Source organism: Eretmochelys imbricata, chromosome 14 (assembly GCF_965152235.1).
Source record: "Eretmochelys imbricata isolate rEreImb1 chromosome 14, rEreImb1.hap1, whole genome shotgun sequence".
NCBI lineage: Eukaryota > Metazoa > Chordata > Testudines > Cheloniidae > Eretmochelys > Eretmochelys imbricata.
The window spans coordinates 26,858,430-26,880,638 of record NC_135585.1 but is presented as its reverse complement, the minus strand read 5'-3'; the positions used below and the strand labels follow the sequence as shown (position 1 = coordinate 26,880,638).

Here is a 22,209-nt window from a genome sequence, read left to right as displayed (position 1 = left end):
TGTGGTACCTTAGAGACTAACCAATTTATTTGAGCATAAGCTTTCGTGAGCTACAGCTCACTTCACGAAAGCTTATGCTCAAATAAATTGGTTAGTCTCTAAGATGCCACAAGCAGCTCTAACTTCTCCACTGCCCACAGGGTCACTTGCCCCCAGTACCGAGTGGCTGGGAAGGAGACAGATGAGTCAAGCTGGCATCTAGGCAAACCCAGGAGTCTAAAGTTTGGGAAAGGCAAGATAATTGTCAAAAGGAATGTGATGATGCACCTCCACCTTCTCTGTTCCCACCTAATGCTCCCTGGGCCTAGGGAACAGACTACAGAGGGCATAAGTTCTAGTAGGTCACACATTTTTCTGCCACCCTGTCCTTTCCTGTCCCTGTTTTCATTCTGAAGAGGGGAGGGTTAGGGGACGGCCCTTTCTGTTCACACTTCTCCAACCACTTCTCCTCACAAAATGTCTCCATGTAACGACCCCTGAAAATATCATCAACATGCAGGGGATAGCAGGAGATTCATCTGTGGGGGAGTGGGGTCAGTTTGCTACATTCACCCCAGCATTTACTTTAGACACAATACTAGCCACTAGTGAAGAGAAGGGAGGTGGGATTTACCCCAGTTGTGGAGCTCCCAAGTTGCCTAACAGAGGGGTCTCTTTCAGCAAAAGCCACATTTTCAAAGGTCATGAGTTGGGCCATCAGCTACCATGGGATAATTTAAAAACCATGAGATTTTAAAGAATAATGACTTGGGTTCTTTTTAGAGAGAAGGTGAGTGAGGTAATATCCTTGATTGGACCAACTTCTGTTGGTGAGAGAGACAAGCTTTTTCAAGCTATGCAGAGCTTTGCCTCAGGTCTTGGAAAGGTACTTAGAGTGTCACAGTGTTCTGGCTTCTGAGCCTTTATAGTGCGTCAGGTCAGGTTCCCAGCTTTTCTTCATACGCACAATGGCTAGAAATTGACTAGTTTTAAAAATGAAAGCTGAGATTCTCCCATAATTTCTGGGCTTCAGGAACTGGGATTTTAAGAACTACATCAAGTATTGCAAGAGTCATGATAAAATCATGTGAGATGGCAACACTGAGTCAGATTCCTCTGAGAGTGGGTAAAAAGGGAAAACAATATTCTCAAAATGATGCTGAGAGCACTTTCTTCGCATATGACAGTAAATACACTTTAAAACAGAGAGCTGACACAGTCTCCTTTCATATAACCTTGTATGCCTGAAATAACAAAATACTATTTCCTTTTTTTAAAAAAAGACATTTACACCAAAGCTCGTACTTCTGGATCTCTCAGACATAAACTGCATTCAAGATGTAGCTAAAGAAATATTGGATTGCTATGGATGTGTGGATATACTGATCAACAATGCTAGCATGAAGGTGAAAGGACCAGTGCAGAGTATCTCCTTGGAACTCGATAAAAAGATTATGGATGCCAACTATTTTGGACCTATAACACTAACCAAAGGTATTTTGATTTTTTTCTTCTTTTGAAAGTGCTATTTAAAGATTGGGTGCCAAGTCATTGTGTTGTGTTTTGGCATGGCTTGGGTCAAATTTTGTTTTCATCTCCATCAGTGTAAATCAGAAGAATCTCTACTGAAAATCAGTGGTTTGAAATTGGAGCAAATGAGAATAGAATCAGGCCTCCTGAGTTTGAAGAGAAGAGTGTTTATCAACAATAAGTGACATCATGGCCCAATTTTCAAAACACCCAGTTGTCTGTTTGCAAGTGACCCCTGTAGGCATCTGTCACAAATCAATAAGGAGTGCATGCAGCCAGGCTAAAACTTAGCCATGACAAGACTGTATCCAGCACATAATTGTGGACAAATTTGGGGTGCACTTAGGCTCAATCATGCAAGATGCTGAGCACTCTGGTCCTGATGCAGCAAAGTACTTATGCACATCCTTAACTTTTAGTATGTGAGTTGTCCCATTGACTTTCCTGGGGCTACCCACGTGGTTAAAGTTAAGCACATGTTTAAGTGTTTTAAAGAATTCGGGTGAGAGCACCATACAGGATCGAGCCCTTAGAGCAGAGGGATTTTGTAAAGGTACTTCAGAGAGCCAGATATTTTGCTGCCTTCTGTTTCTCCCACCTTTCTCCTTCTTCCCTCCCTCATTCTTTGTCTGCTGTCCCAAGAGCAACCAAAGTTTCATTCAGATGCTCTTGGTTCTACCCTGTTGCTCTTTCTCATCATCCCAGGGAAAGTATCTCAAGACTGCTATCAGCTCTGTTGCAGGGAGTACACCTCTAGAACTGCCAATCACTCACATTCATTTGTAACTTTTTAACATTTTTCACTCTTAAGGAAAAAACAGTCTGGTGTGTGTGTGTGTGTGTGTGTGTGGGTGTGTGTGTGTGTGTGTGTGTGTGTGTGTGTGTGTGTGTGTGTGTGTGTGTGTGTGTGTGTCCCCAAAACACTAAGCTGTTGTATACACCCCTGGGAAGGCTGAGAACTGGAGTCAAGCTCTGACAGAGGCTGAAGAAGGATCTCTCAGTTGCCAGATCTCTTCATGAGAAAGAGATGGGAGGAAAATAGTGGGTCTCAAAATTACACTAAATATACAGATGGTCAAGAAGATCCCAGCACAACCACAGAAATCAGTGCCAGGGGCAGACTCTCGTGCAATCCGGCCATGGCAAAGAGCCATTGGAGCAGGGACTTGAACATGACCCTCCCAAGGGAGTGGTCCAACCACTGGACTATAGAGTCCTCACACTTCCTTGCTCTCTGTCTGACCCAATGAATATTGAGTTATTTTATACAAAGTGGAACAGCTTAAACAGGAGAGATATGGATCTGGGCCCTAAACCCCACCCCTTTCTTCTGCATTTCACTCAGGGCTAGCTTAACTAGCAGCCTGCTCAGCTTGATGGGTTCTAAGGATCCCTTTCTTAGGCACCTAACTCTTCCCATACAATGCAGCTTCAGCCCCCTCCCCCTGCCTCCACACCTCCCTCCCCGCCCAGAGGTATGTGATTAACCTGTTAAGAATTGACAGGTTAATTTGGGTTTAAGTTAATTGCAGGCATTAACTGCAATTGATTGGCAGCCCTAATTACAACCCATACTTGATGCGGACCACACCCTGAAAGAAATCCTTTCTGAGCCCCCTTTTCTGGCCTTCAAACAGCCGGCCAACCTCTCCAAGCTCATCATCAGAAGCCAGCTCCCCACAGACCAGGAAACATCAACTCAAAGCGGCACCAGACTCTGCAAGAACAACAGATGAAAAATTTGTAGACATATCTCCATTGCTACAATGATTAACACCCCCCACAACACACCTTTCAAGATTTTTGGGTCCTACACATGCCTATCACAACGTGTGGTGTACCTCATGCAGTGCACTAGATGCCCCAATAAATAATAAATAATAATAATAATAATTAATAATTAATAATAATAAATAATTAATAACTAGGTGGGGGAAATCAGTCAATCACTATGTTTTCAAATGAATTCACACAGAAAAAATAATAAAAGATTAAAACACCCTACCACCCATGGGCAAACACTTTTCACAAAACGATAACTCTGTATCTGACCTCTCAGTCCTCATCCTCAAAGGAAACCTTCACAACACCTTCAAAAGATGAGCCTGGGAGCTTAAATTCATAACTTTGCTAGACACTAAAAATCATGGACTGAATAGAGACACTATATTTATGACTTATTTTTATTACAACAAGCTATAACCCACTAATCCCCCTCCCCAGCCTTTTTAATCTCCCCCACTCCATGACTGGAGGGATGTTAACTGACCATGTTCCCTTGAATGGTACCTTGAAATATGTGTTAACTATTTGGGCTAAACAATCTCTTTGACCTTGTGTTTAGCTGTGACACACTGAGTACATTTCCCAGACCTGAAGAGCTCTGTGTAAAGCTTGAAAGCTTGTCTCCTTCACCAACTGAAGTTGGTCTAATAAAAGATATTACCTCATCCATCCTGTCTCTCTAATATCCTGGGACCAACATGGATACAACAGAGTTTCTGTGTCTCAGCTTAGTTCACATTCATATTTTTTTCACTTTTTCCTTTTTGTTGTTTTTTCAGCCCTTCTTCCCAACATGATCTCAAGAAGAACTGGCCAAGTTGTCCTAGTAAATAATATCCAAGGAAAATTAGGAGTCCCATTTCGTGCTGCTTGTAAGTCATTACAAGACAAAATTTACATTTTAAAGTGTGAACTATAGCTATGACATGATGATTTTGATATTAGCTCATTAAATATGCTAATTTGGAGTAGGGTTCAGCAAATCATCTCTATGACTTCTGGGATGAATAAATTGCAAAGGACTGGCTAGTGTGGTATTGGGCTTTATTTATTATTTTAATCTGTCATTATGTTCTATGCAGTTGTAAATATAGTTTTTTAATTCACAACAACCATGGCCTTGGCCAACTGGGAAATATCAAATCAGGCCCAGAGCCTGCAGTGGAATTAATGACACTTCCCAGGAGTGCACATGCCTGCATCAGATTGCAGGATAGGGGCTGATGGCCCCACAAGTGTTACTGAGAGGTTACACAAAAATACCCCAGAATCTATATGCTTCTGGAAATAACATCAATGTATAGCTCTGAGATAATAATACATTTACCAGCACTACATTTTAGTTACAGACTTATTGTATCAAGATTAATTCTTACGAGGCAGTGAGGAGACAGAGGTAATGGGCTAGATCCCTCGCTGGTATAAATTGGCAAAGGTCCACAGAAGCCAATAGAGCTACACTGATTTACGTCTCCTGAAGATCTGGCCCACTGTTTTTGTTTTGTTTTGTTTTGTTTGGGGGGTGGGGGGGGGTTGCAAAAAGGTAGTTATAAATCTTCTAATCCAGCTTTTCCTAATTCTCCTCTTTCCTTCCGATAAATAATTATCCTCCACATTTGCTATTCAAATATATTTTACAAAATCAGTTGCATTATATTAGCCATATGTTTCTTCAGAACCTAGTGGATCCAAGCATATCCTGCAGGGTGCAATGTTTATAGCTCAGGTATGACTGGCAGATTAAGATACTCAAACCTTTGGTGACTGCTTTATTGTCTGCCCTAGTGTGGTGTGGCAGGTAGGAAGCCTGGACAAGTATCAGGTTAAAATAACGTTAACTCTTTAGTAATCTGAATACACAGGGTTGGACCCTAAGTACTTGTGCCTGGGAAAGATAAGGACAGGAACCAGAAGAGGAAAGGATCAAAAAGCCAAGAGCAAACAAGGTGTGAAGAAAGAAAGTGTGATCAGCAGTGTGGAATGCAGCTGAGAGGTCAGGGAGGATGAAGACTAAAGAGGCCTGGTCCCCGTCAATCCCCCTTCGTTTTACTGCTCCCCAGTCACTTACTGCAGGAAGTGCCGTCTACGGGGTGCAGTAGATCCCACCGCTACCACCAGTTGTCACGGAGTCCCCAGGAGATGCTCTGGAACTGCTCCCTATGAAGCCAGGCAGGACTCTGGGGCAGTCTCCTTTCTGTGAGCAGCCTGTCTTCAGGACACAAAGCTCACACAGCTTCCACCTTCCTGGGCCTGACCTTGGAGCATTCAGCATCCTCTACACCTCCGTGCGCTTCCCACAGCGAGTCCGCTCAGGCGGGGCTCCTGGGGAAGCCAGAGGGTCCTGCCCCCCAACTTCGCAGTCAGACGTGACTCTCAGCCAGCCAGTAAAACAGAGGTTTATTAGACGACAGGAACATGGTCTAAAACAGAGCTTGTAGGTGCAGAGAACGGGACCCCTCAGCTGGGTCCATTTTGGGGGGCAGTGAGCCAGACAACCATGTCTGTCCTTCACTCCATGTCCCAGCCAGCCTCAAACTGAAACTCCCTCCAGCCTCTCCTCCTCTGGGCTTTGTTCCTTTCCCCGGGCCAGGAGGTCACCGGATTCCTTTGTTCTCCAACTCTTTAGCTCTCACCTTGCAGGGGGGAAAGGCCCAGGCCATCAGTTGCCAGGAAACAGGGTGTCGGCCATCCTCTGTGTCCAGACTCCTGCACACACATGCCCTCTAGGGCTCTGCAGTGATTATACACCCTTACCCCACCACTTAGATACTTAAGAACTGACTAGGGGAAACTGAGGCACCCCCACAATATTCAGAGGAAACATTAAGAACAGTCCCACTTCATCACAGATGCCCTGAAAGTTCCCCAGGCAACTGTTTTCAGAAACTTTGGCAAGAGAAGTTTCAGGGGAGTGGAGAGGGCTGAAGCCAGACTGGTGTTATCCTGGCTGGAGTTAGAGGAGAGGGACTCCAAGAGACACATTCAAAGAGTCTGGAAGTGAAGGCTGAACTGGTGAGGGGGCAGCAGATAGAGAGGTGCGTGTTGGTGTTGGTGGTGTTGAAGAGATGTTTTTGATGATGTGGGAAGACCAGATCATGGTGATATTGTGTGGGAGAGGAGCTGAGAAGTTACTACATAGTAACTGAGTAGTTAAGGAGGAGTATCAGGTGCTATACTGTTTGAGGAGTCTGATCTCACTATGACCTTCATGTGTGCCTGCCTCCTCACTCTATGAGCTCTTCCTTTCAGCTGCCAAAAAGTAGACACAGTCATCTCCTCTCTGAGGCCTGGTCTACACCTAAAAGGTGTTGGCTATAATACTTTGGATTAATTTCAGTTGTTGGGTTTAGTGTGCACAGGGTTGGTGGCCTGTGATATACAGGAGGTCATACTACATTACCTGGTGGTCCTTTCTGGCCTTAAAGTCTCTGATTCTTTAATTTACCCAACAAAGCCAGAACCAGAGCCAACAGCTTGGAGTTGAAGCTAGACAAATTCACACTGGGAATAAGGTACAAATAGTTAACAGTGAGAGTAACTGGAACATTGAAACAGCTTCCCAAGAGATGTGGCAGATTCTCATTCACTTGCCGTCTTTACATCAAGACTGGATTTGTTTCTAAAAGATACACTATAGTCCAACCAGAAGTTATTGGGCTCAGTGTAGGAGTCACTGGATTGCATGGCCTGTGCTATGCAGGAGGTCAGACTAGCTGATCAAAATGGCCCCTTCTGGCCTTAAATTTCATTAATCTATGGTGATGAGCATCCCAACAAGCATCTTCATAAGACACAGATGTCAGGGTCTTTTGTATTCACCCAGAGCTGGGGACAAGAAGGAGCTTAGGCCCTGTAAAGGGAGTAGTGATGGCTAAAGGAGTGACATCATGCGGGAGACCAAAACATGAGGACATTTGCTTCTGGAGTAACCAACCACTGGAGTCAGATCCTTGCCATTTGGAGGAAGCTGTGTGATGGGTCTGTAGAAGATGGAGGCATCATACCCCAATATGCTTCACCAAGGGACATCCTCCACAAGTAGGGATCAGTGCAATGGCAAAGGAAGAAGCCACCATTTGGCACCAGATACGTCGTAGGAAGGAGATCCTGTGGACCAGTGGGGAAGAAAGCCCTCACTGGAGTCTGGCTTGTTCACTCTGAACTCAGTAAATTCCTACATGCCGTTTGAGATTACATTGCAAGTGGATGGGGTTACAGGCAGGGTTGGATACAGGAGCAGTGTTCTTCGTGGAACCTTGCTCTCTTCAACAAAGGGTTATGGTCCTCTTTCTAGGCTTGGAAGAGACAATTTCCCTTCCTTGGTACCAGCCTCACCAACACATTCATTTATACAAATCTACAAAGAAGCAGGATGTGCAATCAGTTGGCCAGAGTGGAGAGGTACCTATTTTCAAGTTAACATATTAACACATTAAGTTTACACAAAGTTAATTTATATGGGTGTTTCCTCCCATTCACACACAAACACTCTCTCATGAGTATGGTAGTGCTTTCAATTCGGGCCAGCCTGGTTTAGAGCAGGCTATAGGCTAGAGCCTGGGTGCTGCTTTCACCTTGCAGTGAGGATGCAGGCTAATACTCCAGTGTTGATAATCTTCCAATGTCTTCTCACAAGTCCCTGTATGCCCAGAACAGGCAAGTTTCCCCATAATTCACTTTAAAGTGATTCGGCTGACTGCAGCATTAAAGACCATGGGATCTGTCCCCAGAAACACACAGAGAAGTGCAGCATCAGTGAGGACACAGTAATTTGGGTATGGTTTGCAGTGTGGCTGCTCCCATCCTGACAAGGCTAACTGGGGAGCTCAGGCCCAAGTGCTGATCAACTGAGCTAACTCTTCAGTGAAGACACCCCCCCTTTGGACAGCTCTCTTTGGCCCGGTTTCTGTCTTTCTTCGACTGTCCTACTAACATACACTGCTGAAGTATCGTGAGCTCCAAAGGTTAAAAAATTATAGGTTAGAGCCCAAAAATCATGAAGCTTTAAAAAAGGATTATATCATATTTCTGGATCTGTCTTTTCTTTGTTGATTCCTCCCCCTGTCTCACCCCCAGTACGTGTGTGTGATAATTAGAGTTGCCAGCTGTGAATACCAGGGTGCAATCCAGATCAATGAGTAGCTGTGTCATCCCACCCTGCAATATGGGGTGCTGCTGTAGCCTCCAACCTGGACTGCTCACAAACAGCCTCCAGCATGTAAATCACTCCCAGCTACATCTGTGTGTGCTGCAGCCAGCCAGCCAGTCACACCTTGGCTCTTCCCAGCCTAGGTTATGCTGCATGGTGACCCCAACACAATTCCAGTCTTAGGTTTTCCTCCAGAAACGTATGTTCTGTACTGCCCAGCTCTCTCCTGGACAGTACAAATATGTTAAGTCCCTTATTCGTAACACACACAATTTGTTACCCCAAATGAAGTTACCCAGACACTTCAACTTGAACACACAGGATTAGATAAAATAGTAAAACAAGTTCATTAACTACAAAGAGCGAGATTTTAAGTAAGTACAAGTAATAAGGCTTTAAAGTAGAAAGTGGTTACAAGAAAAATAAAGATAAAACACATACTGGTGCCTAACTTAATGAACTATGTTAGATTCAAAGCAAAGTTTTCTCACTACACGCTTTCAGCAGTCTTACTGACCAAACTCGTACGGTCAGGACTCCCTACCACCCCCAGAGTCCAGCTGCCACTTCCTTTGTCTATTCAGGTGCAGTGAATGTGATGGGCAGTGTGAGAGAGAGAAAGGGGTGCCTTGGGGTATTTGCATTTCCTTTTTATAGTTTCAGTCCCTCTCTTGAAAAACATTTCCAGCTGAGAACCAGGAGCCTATGTGGAAGGATAGTCTCTATTGGTTTTTTAACCTGTTTGAACTTCCTTTGTTTTCCCTTCCTGCTTGAAGACTCTGTTTCCTCCTTGGATGCAAATTAAGGCTAGCACATATTCCTTCCTTTATTTAGGACAGACCTGACTTCTGCCTGGGCAGGGCTATGGGGTTTGGAATGTGTGTTAATAATACCAGAGAGGGGAATCTTATAATTTCACATACAATGTTGCCATACATATTTTACCAGGACAATACTGACCAGCAAATTATGATTTTTCAAATGATACCTTACAAGGTGTAAGCCTGGCTTAACATATGTGACTTGCCTCATTTCTTAGTAGGCATGACTGGGAAGGTGAATAGAAGGTTAAGTTATAAGTAGAGGCTTGACAAACTGTATGCTTGAGTCAGGATAGTGCTAACAAAGATAAGCAGCAAAACTCAGAGCTAGAGACAATGGACAAGATAAAGCTGGAATGTAAAGATCAAGTCCCCTGTGACCAGCACGTGGATAGAGCATGCTGTATAGGGACTGGTTCCTGCAAAGTAACCAATCCAATAACAAAATGTGTGATTTAATGTAGAGAAAATACAATGTAATGTGTTAATGTATATAAAGGAAGAGTTTTTCTGTGTAACTCTGGATCTGTGGTATGCCCTATACCCACCCCTACCTTTGAGTCTGAGCAACACAATAGCTTTGCTGTAGGTCAAATAAAGGAACCTGAATGATGAAATCCAGAATAGAACTGAAAGTTTTGGATCCCAGAGAACTGGATGAAATGTTCTCCCAGAACTGGAAAAGGTGTTCGGGATAAGCCAAGTGGAAAAGGTCTCAGAGGGAATCTCAACAAAAGGCATGCTTTGTGTAAGATTATTAGAATAGTGTGTAGGACGTAAATACAGGGGTGTATTCAGTCACACCAACTCTTCCAGATTTATTGAGGGAGGTGATTCTGTTCCCAGCAGCAGGAGCTCTCACTGCTGTCTGATGGTGCAGAACTTTCAGCTTTTCTTCAGACTCCCAAATCCCAGGAATTAATTCTGTCACTCCCACCTGACACCTACCTAATCCCCAGCCCTGCCACTAATTATATGCCCCCACTGCATGTCAATGCTTGCCTAATATCCACACCCCCACCCCGCTCAGCAATTAATTCTGCTCCCCAGACTTCAAATCAATTCTGCCCCCACATCTGACAGTCACCCAGGCCCAGCATCAGCCCTGTGCCCCCTCTAGCCTCCACCTCTGCTTCTCCTGCAGTTCTTGGGGGATCGTCACAGCCTGCTCACAGGCCTTGGAGGGTCAACTGCAGCTGACCACTCTTCACTCCCTCTCCTCCTTTTCCCAGGCCTGGTACTGCAGGATTCGGGGACAAAAGAGGAGGGAGCAGAGTGACCCATTACATGGGGAGCTGCCCTGAACTGCTGGGCTCTTTCTGCTCCTTCTCCCTGTTCTACTACCCAAAAGTATTCTCTGGCTCCCACGGCAGCGGGGAGAGTTCTGCCTGCCCCTACTTCCTGAGCAGAGAAGCCAATCGGAAGCACAGGCTGGACTGGAAATGTGCGATGGCTGGTGTTTCTCAATAATGCTAGCCTGGCTCCAGCAGGGGTCAGAATTGGGTTATTAGATGAAATGGCCAGAGCTGGCAATTATTTTTAACTCAGACACCCATTAACAGATTTCCTTGTAAATTCTCATAAAAATTATTCTCTATGCAAAGAGTAAGCGCTGTAGGTTTGGGGGGGATACAATCTATTTAACCAAAGTGGTTAAATCCTTGGTTTAAATGTTAAATTCAGCTCAACCTTAGCTATGGAGTGATGATCAGTGCTTTCATAACTGTGTCTGTATGATGTACTACTGTCCATTTCACCTGCCCTCAGCTGCAGACTGAATCTCTTCGATAGTTGACTTTGGTTTCCTCTCCTCTCTCTGGAAAACTGTTATCATGTGCAGGCAGAGTTACGAGGCAGAAATTTCCAGGTATGCATTAGTCAGTGTTTCTGCATTTTATAAGGCTGTTTCTCCTGTTGCTTTTCTCTTAGATGCTGCTTCTAAGCACGCTGCACAAGGATTTTTTGATTGTCTTAGAGCTGAAGTGGAAGAATTTGATGTTTGTATCAGCACCGTGAGTCCAACATTCATCCGTTCATACCATGTTCAACCAGAGCCTGGCAACTGGGAGGCCTCCATTTGGAAATGTAAGATTCAAAGAGCAAATGAGAACCAAAGGAGCGATAGAAGTAGAAGATAGGGAGGTAGGGGGTGGGTGAATAGAGGGAGACAAGAGGAGTGTGTTTCAAAGTGGATCAAAGCTGATCAAAATGTTCTAGAGAAATGTTAGTGCATGGCAGCAGAGTCCACATTTTAGTGCAAGGTAGATTTACATCCCACCTTGCTGTGAGCTAAGGGTACATCTACCCAGCCTGTGGAAGTGAGCTTCTCAGCCCAGGTGAACAGCTCTAAAACTAGATGTATTGACAGCTCTTTGAAGTTGCAGTTTGGGCTGGAGCCTGGGCTCTGAAGCCCACTCCCATCCTTAGACATACGGTAAGTGTTCATTGAGACAGGCCCCCAGAGAGAACAGATGATGGGGGCAGAATAAAAGAGAGATTGCATAAGACATGTGAGCAGTGTAGGGAGAGGAGGAAGACATGGGAGAGTGTAACGGAGTGTGTGAAAAGAAAGGCACCAGGCAGGGGAGTGAAAGCGAGGGAGCTGTGATGGGTAAAGGAAGTGGAGATGGGGAAAAGTGTGATGGGAGCATGGAAGAGAAGGCCAGCAAGAAGGGCAGGTGAGGAAGGGAAGGACAGTGGAGGAGGAGTATGACTGGGGTATTGAGAAGAATCAGTGAATGAGTTCAGCTTGGGTGAGAGAAAAGACCATGCAACTTTACTCACCATTCTGCCAGACGAGTATTCAACTGGGAAAGCTTTTGCAGCCAGTTGATCTGTTTCTGTATTGCCAACCCAAAGCACCGAGTCAGACCCCTAGAAATCATGAGAATGACTTAAAAATCATAAGATTTTTTTAAAAGTACTAAATGTTGGGTCTGTTTCTTTCTCACCTGGTCTTAGTCTTTAGTTTTCACTCAGTTCACCTTTTCAGGCTTTTCCTCATGTCAGGTGGGCTAAAAACTGGGAGTTTGGTGGTCCATGTGTGAGATGAATTTGGTGGGTCTCAACTCTGATGACAAAAGCTCCCCACTGTACTTTGCATTAATGCGGGGGCTCCCAAACTTTTTGCCAGTATGACCCCATTTTAGCGATTTATCCTCCTGGGACCACAGACAGCAAGGAAGATGCCATTTTGAACAGCAAAATGGCATTCTCCACACAGTGTGTCTTCACATGTACTGTTTCATGTAGTCCATTGGTTCGACAATGATGTTTTCATGCTATCTCTTTTTGTGGATTCTGGAGTGACTCTGAAGTCCAAAGTGTGACACGCATGCCTGTGAGCGGATTGAGCAAAGTCATTGGTGAGTGTCTTGGTAGCTATAGCAGTGGTATGAAGCTTTTTCCCTTGCAGCTGACAGTCAATTATTTCTGTCCTCTTCAAAGGTTTGGAAAGCTCTGAGTGTTGTGTGTCACTATGCTGATCTATTTGATCAGGCTTCTCGAGATCATCCGGTTTTATTGCACCAAAGTGTGTGCTGTTCTTGATACTGTCCTTGTAGCGCTTTCTGGGATGGCCTTGATTCCAAAGTCCTTGTGCCAATTATCCATAGAAATTTTTTCTGGGGAGTCAATGTTCAGGCATCCTAATGATGTGTCCAACCCAGCGTAGCTGGGCTTTTATCAGCATGGCCTAAATGCTTGTGGCATTTGACTTTTGGAGAACCTCCAGGTTGGTAATTTTGTCTTGCCAGCAGATCCCCATAATGGCACGTGGAGATTGCATATGGAAGACCTCTAGCTGTTTGATATGCCATTTGTATGGTGTCCAGGTCTCACAGCCGTAGAGGAGAGATGTGATCACAAAAGTATTGTAAAGTTTTATTTTTGTTGAGAGGGTTATGTTGTGGGATTTCAGGACTTCGTTACATAGCTTTCCTAATGACTGAGAAACTTTCTGTATCCTGTTCATGATCTCTTTATCAAGAGATCCATCATTGGAGACATTGCTGCTGATATAGGTAAAATTGTTGATTTGATTTAGTTGGGTTCCACTAATGGAGGTGCTCGGGGATATGGCCTGGAGGGGTGAAGATGACTGATGCAACACTGCAGTTTTCTCCAGATCGATTGTGAGGCCAAACAATTTTGATGCTTCAACGAAGCGATCTGCGATGCACTGGAGATCTCCCTCTGTGTGTGCTAGGAGGGCGCAATCCTCCGCAAAGAGCACTTCTCTTATTAGTAGTTCTGTTACTTTTATTTTTGCTCTAAGCTTTGTAAGATTGAAGACTGAGCCATCCTGTCTGTATCTGGTGTATATGCCTCTGTTGAGCCTGTTTGTAGCATGGTTGAGAACTTGGGTGAAGAAAAGATTGAACAATACAGGGGCAAGGACACAGCCTTGTTTGACTCCATTTGAAATGGGAAAGGAATCTGAGAGAACTCCATTAAAAAGTACCTGACTTTGCATCCCCTTATGGAATAAATGAATGATCTTTACCAGTTTTGGGTGGGCGACCAAATTTTCTGAGAATCATCCATAATCCTCCTCTGTTGACTGTATCAGATGCCTTTGTCAAATCAATGAAGATGCAGAACAGATCCATGGTTTGTTCGACACATTTTTCTTATATTTGCCTGATACTAAAAATCATGTTGAAGGTGCTACAACCAGGCCTGAATCTGCACTGAGCCTCAGGTAGATTGGCTTCTGAGACAGACGAGATCTGTCAGTGCAGGAGAATATGAGCAAAGATTTTTTCAGAGACAGACAGGAGAGATATGCCACGGTAGTTATCACAGATCGTTTTGCTACCTTTATTTTTAAATGAAGGAATAATTATGGCATCTTTGAAATCTTGTGGTATTTCTTCGTTCTCCCAGATGTCAGCAAGGATCTTTTGGAGTGTTGTTGCCATCTTTGGACCAGCAGATTTATATATTTCTGCCAGTATTCCGTCTCTGCTTCTGGACTTTCCTGAGTTCATCATACTGGTTGCCTTTTCTGTTTCTTCAAGTGAGAGTGGTGAGTCAAGGTGGTGTTGAATAGGCTTTTGAAGCACTTGTTTCAATTGAGGATGTATGGGGTGTAAGGGAGAGGTAATACCTTTGAGTGATTCCAACTGCCGCACTCTTTGCCTGGTTCTTTTCCTCTCTGGTCTTCAGTGTACACCCAGCTCTCACCTATGGCTGCCACACCCTGGTAAACTGCCTCGGCAGGCGGGCTAAACCAGGTGAGGATAACCGGAAGTGTGGAAACTGATGGTGATTTAGGGATTGCCCTCCCAAGCATATGAAGACTGTTCTGGTAGCCAAGGCGAAAGAGACCATATACTGTTCCAATGGCTTGAAAAGCAGTGCAGCAACGCATTGTGGAAGGTGACAGGCATGATGGGGCACTAAAGAAGTCATGGCTATCCACTTCAGCTAAAGAAGCCTACAGTTGTAACAGCCTTTGTGCCACTGGGCCAAGCTTCAGCAGCTGAGAGAATGGGATTGTCCCAGTGCAACGACTCCCATTTTAATCAGCCTCACACACGCGTCATTCATGCACATCTCTCTTCACAAGTCCCGTGGCGATGGAATGGCAAAGCAACAGGTGAAGATGATTACTGGCAGGATAGCCACAAGCCTGCATGGAGGCAGCCTGGGACTTTGGTCGCCCATCCCTGACCCAAGGGCAGCAGAGAAGCTCAGCAACTCCCCAGGCAATGGAGCGATCCTTTTTAGGATTGCACTGCTCTTCCTTTGTACGGGAAGGGGCTAGAAAAGGTGCCTCAAACTTTGCCTGCCCAAATCATATCTGGCCAGCTTACCACAGCTGGTGGATCAGCCTCAGTGCTGTTGAAAACCAAAGATAACTAAAAAGCACTAAAGATTGCTGCTTGGAACTTCAGGACTATGATAGATAAAGACAATACCTCTCGATCTGAAAGAAGAACAGCTCTCCTTTCAAAAGAGCTAGCCCAGTATGACATTGACATTGTAGCCCTCAGCGAAACTAGTTTGGCAGAAGAGGGCATTATTACAACAACCAGCTGGGGGTTACACCTTCTTTTGGAAGGGAAAAGAACCACATAAAGATAGAATCCATGGAGTGGGAATTACCATCAAGACCAAACTCTTGCAATGTCTTGAAGACTTCCCAATAGGCATCAACTAAAGACTCATGAAACTGCGGTTACCTCTAAATAAGTTGTGATTTGCTACCATCCCACAGTTTTGGAACCAATGCACTAATGGGTCAACTCAGCAGAGATGCCAAGAACTGTCTGGGCCGTGGGGACTGAGCTATCCCTGGGGACCTGTGATGGGGTGTGCATACCCTGCATTAGGCAGGAAAAGGTTAATCCCACACTACGGGTGGAAGAAATCATGCCCTTCAGATCCTGCTGGGCATGCTCCAACTGCTGTGCTAGTATAAAGGAGAGTAGCCCAGCTAAGTCTGGGCTGACAGCCAAGGAAGAAGGATACTTTGGGAGGCTCCAGCCCTGGAACTGTTATAACCCTTGCCTGCGGGAGCCAGATACCCTGATACCCAGATTGGAGACCTGTTACTTACTGCTGACCAGCGGGAGTCGGAGTCCCAGGGAGTTACCTGTGCCAAGGAGCCCAGAGACCCCAACACCATGTGGATTACAGCTTCAGAAATCATGGTAGGAAGTAGCCCAGGGAGGTGCAGTGAGTGGTATCTCCCACCCGTGTGAGGTCAGCGGGTTGGATTCCCTGCTGACCTAGTGGCGGACAACTCCGCCACTGTTAGGGCCCTGGGCTGGGACCTGGTGGAGTTGGGTGGGCCCAGGTCCCCCTACCCTAGCTGCCACTGCCCTTTGGTGGTGGCCCCCCAGATCTAGCCACTAGACCACACTGCCCTGTACTCGGGAGCCGCTGTATTGTCTCTGGTCATTAGGCCATGCAGCCCAGAACTCAAGGGCAGCCACTGTATTGACGCTGGCCGCTGGGCCGCGCTACTGTGAGACCCAGGACAGTCTGGTAGACTGTAGGTGTGGTGCCACCAACCTACGATCCACCCCAACGGGGGATGGAGTGTACAGACACTGCCACAGGCCCCTAGAACAGTTGTTCTCAACTGGGATATGTGCACCACTGGGGGTACGCAGAGGTCTTCCAGGGATTAGGTAAACTAATTGTCTAGTTTTACAATAGAGTACACGAAAAGCACTAACGAAGTCAGTACGAACTAAAATGTCATACAGACAATGACTTGTGTATACTGCTCTATATTCTATACCAGTGTTTCTCAACCCGGGGGGCTGCCGTTTATCTTATAATTACATGGTAAAAATGAAAAAGTAAGTAATTTTTTCACCACTTTTGTATTTTTATATATCTGATTTTGTAAGCAAGTAGTTTTTAAGTGAAGTGAAACTTGGGTGTACTCAAGACAAATCAGACTCCTCAAAGGAGTACAGTAGTCTGCAAATGTTGAGAACCACTGCCCTAGAGGAAGTTCTCCCCTATCTCAGGGCTGAGCCATGCTGCCAGGGCAGTGTGTGGGGAAGTTTTCCCTCATGCTGCCCTATAGATAAACAAAGGGCAGGGCTATAGGAACAGAAACCCTCTCAGCTGGTGCCACAGCGTCTCCATGTGGCAGAAAGCAAATGCCTGCTTGATCCCCATGGCCCAGCTGGCTGCATGGGCTCAGCTGGGTGCTGGAGAATGACGGGGCAGCCAGATATGTGAGTATCTGGTGTGATGCACAGCATTTGGCTGCCCTGATTCTCTGACATGCCATCTGGGCATGGCTGATGCATGGGGCCCTTCCCCAAAGTGTTGTGATTCTGTGAACGCATGAAATCCAAAGGCAGCCTTCCTCTGTCCGAACCCACCCTTTGTGTCAGTGTTCTGTCTGTATCCCAGAAAGCAGGGCTGGCACTAGACTTCCTGGTGCTCTAGGAAGATCTTCCCTGGCGGAAACTGTTGTGGCTGCTAGCAGGCATCAAAGCCACAGGGAGTTGCACTGGTGCAGCCGTTCCCAGGCATGGCTCCCGCCTCTGGGGAAGAGCAGCCCCCACTCCCCAGCTGCCACTGTACGGGAGATGTGGGGGCTGGATTGAAACCATGCTGGTGTCGTGACTCTGGGCTGGATTGTCAATGGAATTTAGATGTCTAAAAATGCAAATAGGTGCCTAGAGGGATTTTCAAAAGCACCTAAACACCTGTCAGAAATTCCAGGAGGTTCACAGCAGCAGCTGTGTACCTCTGCAAGCTTACAGCAGTGTGAACCACCCCTTCAGCTCTACAGGGTGTTCTCCTTCAACAGTGGTGTCAGCGCTGAGTGCCTATGGTGTGCAACAAGTTTGGCTCCTCAAATGTACCTGTAACAGCACCGTGTGCCTGTGCCATGCACTGAACCTGCCCATTCTCAGCTTGTCAGCCTGGTCTCAGCATTGTGTGTTAGTAGCAGGCAATCAGCCAATATTTTAAAAACAGGTTTTCTGAGGGAGGGGCTATATTTCTGTATCCCTGACTAAATAACCCCAAATTTGCAAATAATTCTACACCAGGCTTTCAACCAGGCTAAACCCCAATAATTCTACACCAGGCTTTCAACTGACAGCAGTCTTCAGGCCAGTCAGACTATTCATGTGGATTTTAGAGCACTTTGAAAAATCAGCTCTGAACAGATGGCTCTGCTCAACCTTAGCTATCATGCTGCAAGGGCTGCATCAGAATTAACTATTCTAAGCCTGCTTCTCTCCTCCTGTTTGCCCCTCTAGTCCTCCACCATTCTCTCCTGAGAGTTGAAGTTCCAACAATGTGCTCAGTCTTGCCTCCTGTCCATAAAACATGGGTCATCCAGGCAGGAACAAGAAAAAAGCCATATGACAGGTCTCTCTAGGTGCGTAGATGGTTTCCCCTACTGCGATGTCTGGGGGCCTCAAGTGGTCAGTCACAGTTCAGATGGAGAATACCTGAATGAACAAGTATAGGGAGGAGTTCATGTGCAATGAATTTGAATTTGGTCAAACAGAATATGCATTGAACAGTTTACATATAGCAAAGAAATTCATAAAAGGTGATCTCTGGCTATAGATAATTCATGATAATTAAAAGGGTCTAAAATTCACAAAATCCATTTGTTGCTGCTTGAGACAGGCCCCTCCCCAGTAGCTTTATTTCAAATGGTCATCCAAAAGATAGGACAGAGCAGAGCTTGGGCTTTGTTGCTAGCTCCAAATTAAACATGCTATTTCTTCTATTAGGACCTCCTCTGTGGTGCTATCTTTTGCCCTTTACACAATAGTAACAGTAAAAGAAACCATACAGGGACAGTGGGACCCAAATGTACTAAATATACATAACATCGTGTAAAGTCTAGTTACAGACACACTGCTTCTTTGGCTGGCTTCTAAACCACCACTAGATCAAGGCCAGAAGGGACCATTCTGATAATCTAGTCTGACCTCCTGCCTAGCTCAGGCCAGGGAACTCCACCTGGTGGTTCTTGCATCCAGCCCATAACAATTTCTGGTTGAACGTTTGAGCAAAAATGGCTCAACCACTTTTAAGAGAGAATAGAAAGAAAAAAGACACCTTCCCCGCAGCAATGTTTGCTTGTGTTTTCCTTTTGAACAGGTTTAGCAGGGAAATGCTTTAGGCACACTTGCCATTGTCTAGTTAGAAATATGTTTATAACACACATATGCGCATACACGTTAATACAGGCAAACGTAAGGTCCTACAACTAGGAACCAAGAATGCAGGTCACACAGAATGCGGTACTGCATCCTGGAAAGCAATTACACTGAAAAGGACTTAAGGGTCGTTGTAGAAACCAACTGAACATGAGCTCCCCAGGCCATGCTGTGACTAAGGGCACTAATGTGATCCTTGGATGTATAAGCAGTGGGATATCAAGTAGGAGTAGGGAGGTGGCACTACCTCTGTATATGACATCGGTGAGATCATTACTGGATACTCAGTTCAGTTCTGTGGGCAACATTGAAAAAAACTGTTTAAAAATGGGAAAGAGTTCAGAAAGGAGCTGTTCAAGGTTTGGAAAAGCTGACTTACAGTAAGAGACTTAGGAAGCACAGTCTATTTAGTTTATCCAAGAGAAGGTTAAGAGAGGACACAGTTACAGTCTATAAGTACCTACACAGGTAGAAATTTCTGATAGTACAGGACTCCTTAATTTAGCAATCAAAGGCTGAACAAGAAGTAAGTGTGTAAGCTGAAGCTAAACAAATTCAGACTGGAAACGTGTCAAATTTATATAACAGTGAGGATAAGTAACCACTGGAATAACTTGCCTGGGAATGTGGCATGTTCTCCATTACCCGGGGTCTTTAAACTGAGACTGGATATCTTCTTGTAAGAGATCCACTCTAGCTCAACCAGATGTTATAGCAGAGGTGGGCAAACTACAGCCCGCGGGCCACATCCGGCCCGCAGGACCGTCTTGCCTGGCCCCTGAGCTCCCGGCCGGGAGGCTAGCCCCCGGCTCCTCCCCTGCTGTCCCCCTCGGCAGCCTCAGTGCACCACCAACACTCTGGCCCACCGCTCCTGCTGGGCAGCATGGATGGCATGGCTGGCTCCGGCCAGGTGGTGGGGCTGCGAGCTCCTGCCGCTCTGAGCAGCATGGTAAGGGGGTGGGCAGCGGTCTGGGGGGCAGTCATGGAACGGGAAACAGTGGGTTTTGGATGGGGAGTGGGATCCCGGGGAGGCGGTCAGGGTTGGGGGGTCTCGGGAGGGGACGGAAAGGGGACAAAGAGCAGGGGGTTTGGATGGGTCAGGGGTTCGGAGGGGGGCAGTCAGGAGGTGGGAAGTGGGAGGGGGCAGATGGGGGCGAGGGCCAGGCCATTTGGGGAGGCACATCCTTCCCTACCCGGCCCTCCATAGAGTTTCACAACGCCGATGTGGCCCTCGGGCCAAAAAGTTTGCCCACCCTGTGTTATAGGCTTGATGCAGGAACCTCTGGGTGAGGTTCTCTGCCCTGTGTTCTGTAGCATGATCAGAATGCCCCCATCTGGCCTTAAATCTATTAATCTAAAACAGAAAAAGAAAAGAACTGGGTGGTGGTTTTGCCACAAGCCCTGTGCCTGGGGTGGCTGGTACCTGTGCTGCAGCAGGAGCAGTGCAGGAAAGGAGCTCTGCCTCCAAAGGGAACAATTTCCTTTCCTGCTTCCCCATTGTTCCCAGGGGTGTAATAATTTCTGCTGTCCTACACCAATTGAATGAGAACACCCTCCACACCAGTTTAGCTGAGCTGGACAGTGCAAGGCTCTGCCCACTCTTCACCTACCTGCTCCAGGGCAGAGAGGTAAGCAGTGAACACACTGCAGCTGCTTGCACACCTCAGTTCAATGTCAGGGTGCCTGCAGGGGGGTCGGGATATATGTAGGGAGAGCGGATTGTACACCATAGGTGCCGACTTCCCCTGTTCCCCATGGGTGCTCAACCCCCTCCTCTGCCCCCAGCCCCGTCCCCTCCAACCCCTTCCCCAAAGTCCCCACCCCAACTCCACCCCCTCCCTGCCAATATTCCAACTCCTTTCCCAAATCCCAAATCTCCACCCCGGCCCTGCCTCTTCCCCTGAACGCGTCACATTCCCGCTCCTCCCTCGCCCCCCCCCCGCCCCCGGAGCGTGCTAACGCCACCAAACAGCTGTTTGGTGGCATCCGGGCAGGAAGTGCTGGGAGGTAGGCAGAGGAGTATGGATGCGGCGCGCTCAGGGTGAAGGAGGTGGGGCTGGGGGAGCTTGGCTGCCAGTGGCTGCTGCAGCCCCAGAGCATCCATGGAGTTGGCACCTATGTTGTACACCACTGTATGCTCCTGCTTGTCTGATCATCCTATGTGAGGATCTAGCCAATCGGATTCATTCTATTTCAGTTCATACTAGGGCTGTCAATTAATCCCAGTTAACTCAAGCAAATACTGAAAACAAATTAACCTGATTTTAAAAAGTAATCACTGTTTTAATTCCACTGTTTAACAATAATAGAGTACCAATTGAAATGTATTATAAATATTTTGGATGTTTTTCTATGTGTTCAAATATATTGATTTCAATTACAACACAATACAAAGTGTACAGTGCTTACTTTATATTATTTTATTGCAAATATTTGCACTGTAAAAAAGATAAACAAAAGAAATAGTATTTTTCAATTCACCTCATACAAGTACTGTCGTGCAATCTCTTTATCGTGAAAGTGCAACTTACAAACGTTGAATTATTTTCTTTTACATAACTGAATTAAAAAACAAAACAATGTAAAACTTTAGCACCTACAAGTCCACTCTGTCCTACTTCTTGTTCACCCAATCGCTAAGACAAACAAGTTTGTTTACATTTACAGGAGATAACTTTTGTAGCCAGCATTGCAAGGTATTTACATGTCAGATATGCTAAGCATTCATATGCTCCTTCATACTTTGGCCCCCATTCCAGAGGACACACTTCCATGCTGATGATGCTCACTAAAAAAAATGTGTTAATTACATTTGTGACTGAACTCCTTGGGGGAGAATTGTATGTCTCCTGCTCTGTGTTTTACCCTCATTCTGCCATATATGTCTACAGAACCCAATCCACAAAAAGTAAAATCAACTTCCCATTGGTGGCATCTCATTCGGATGATGAAAATGAATGTGTATTTGTCTGCACTGCTTTGGATCATTATTGAGCAGAACCCCCAATCAGCATGGAAGCATGTCCTTTGGAATGGTGGTCGAAGCATGAAGGGGCATACGAATGTTTAGCATATCTGACATGTAAATACCTTGCAACACTAGCTACAAAAGTGCCATGCAAATGCTTGTTCTCACTTTCAGGTGACATTGTAAATAAGAAGCTGGCAGCATTATCTCCCATAAATGTAAATAAACTTGTTTGTCTGGGCAATTGGGTGAACAAGAAGTAGGACTGCGTGGACTTGTAGGCTCTAAAATTTTACATTGTTTTATTTTTGAGTG

The 22,209-nt window shown here is 45.8% G+C and overlaps 1 protein-coding gene across 1 annotated transcript in view; it reads left to right on the top strand.

Annotated features, from left to right (window-relative positions):
- Positions 1 to 22,209, top strand: part of DHRS7C (dehydrogenase/reductase 7C) — a 33,509-nt gene that overhangs the window by 9,901 nt on the left and 1,399 nt on the right. The window contains exons 3-5 of the mRNA XM_077833918.1: positions 1,263 to 1,473; positions 4,074 to 4,166; positions 11,194 to 11,349. Coding sequence (XP_077690044.1) covers positions 1,263 to 1,473; positions 4,074 to 4,166; positions 11,194 to 11,349 — 460 coding nt within the window. The remainder of the gene's footprint in view (positions 1 to 1,262; positions 1,474 to 4,073; positions 4,167 to 11,193; positions 11,350 to 22,209) is intronic.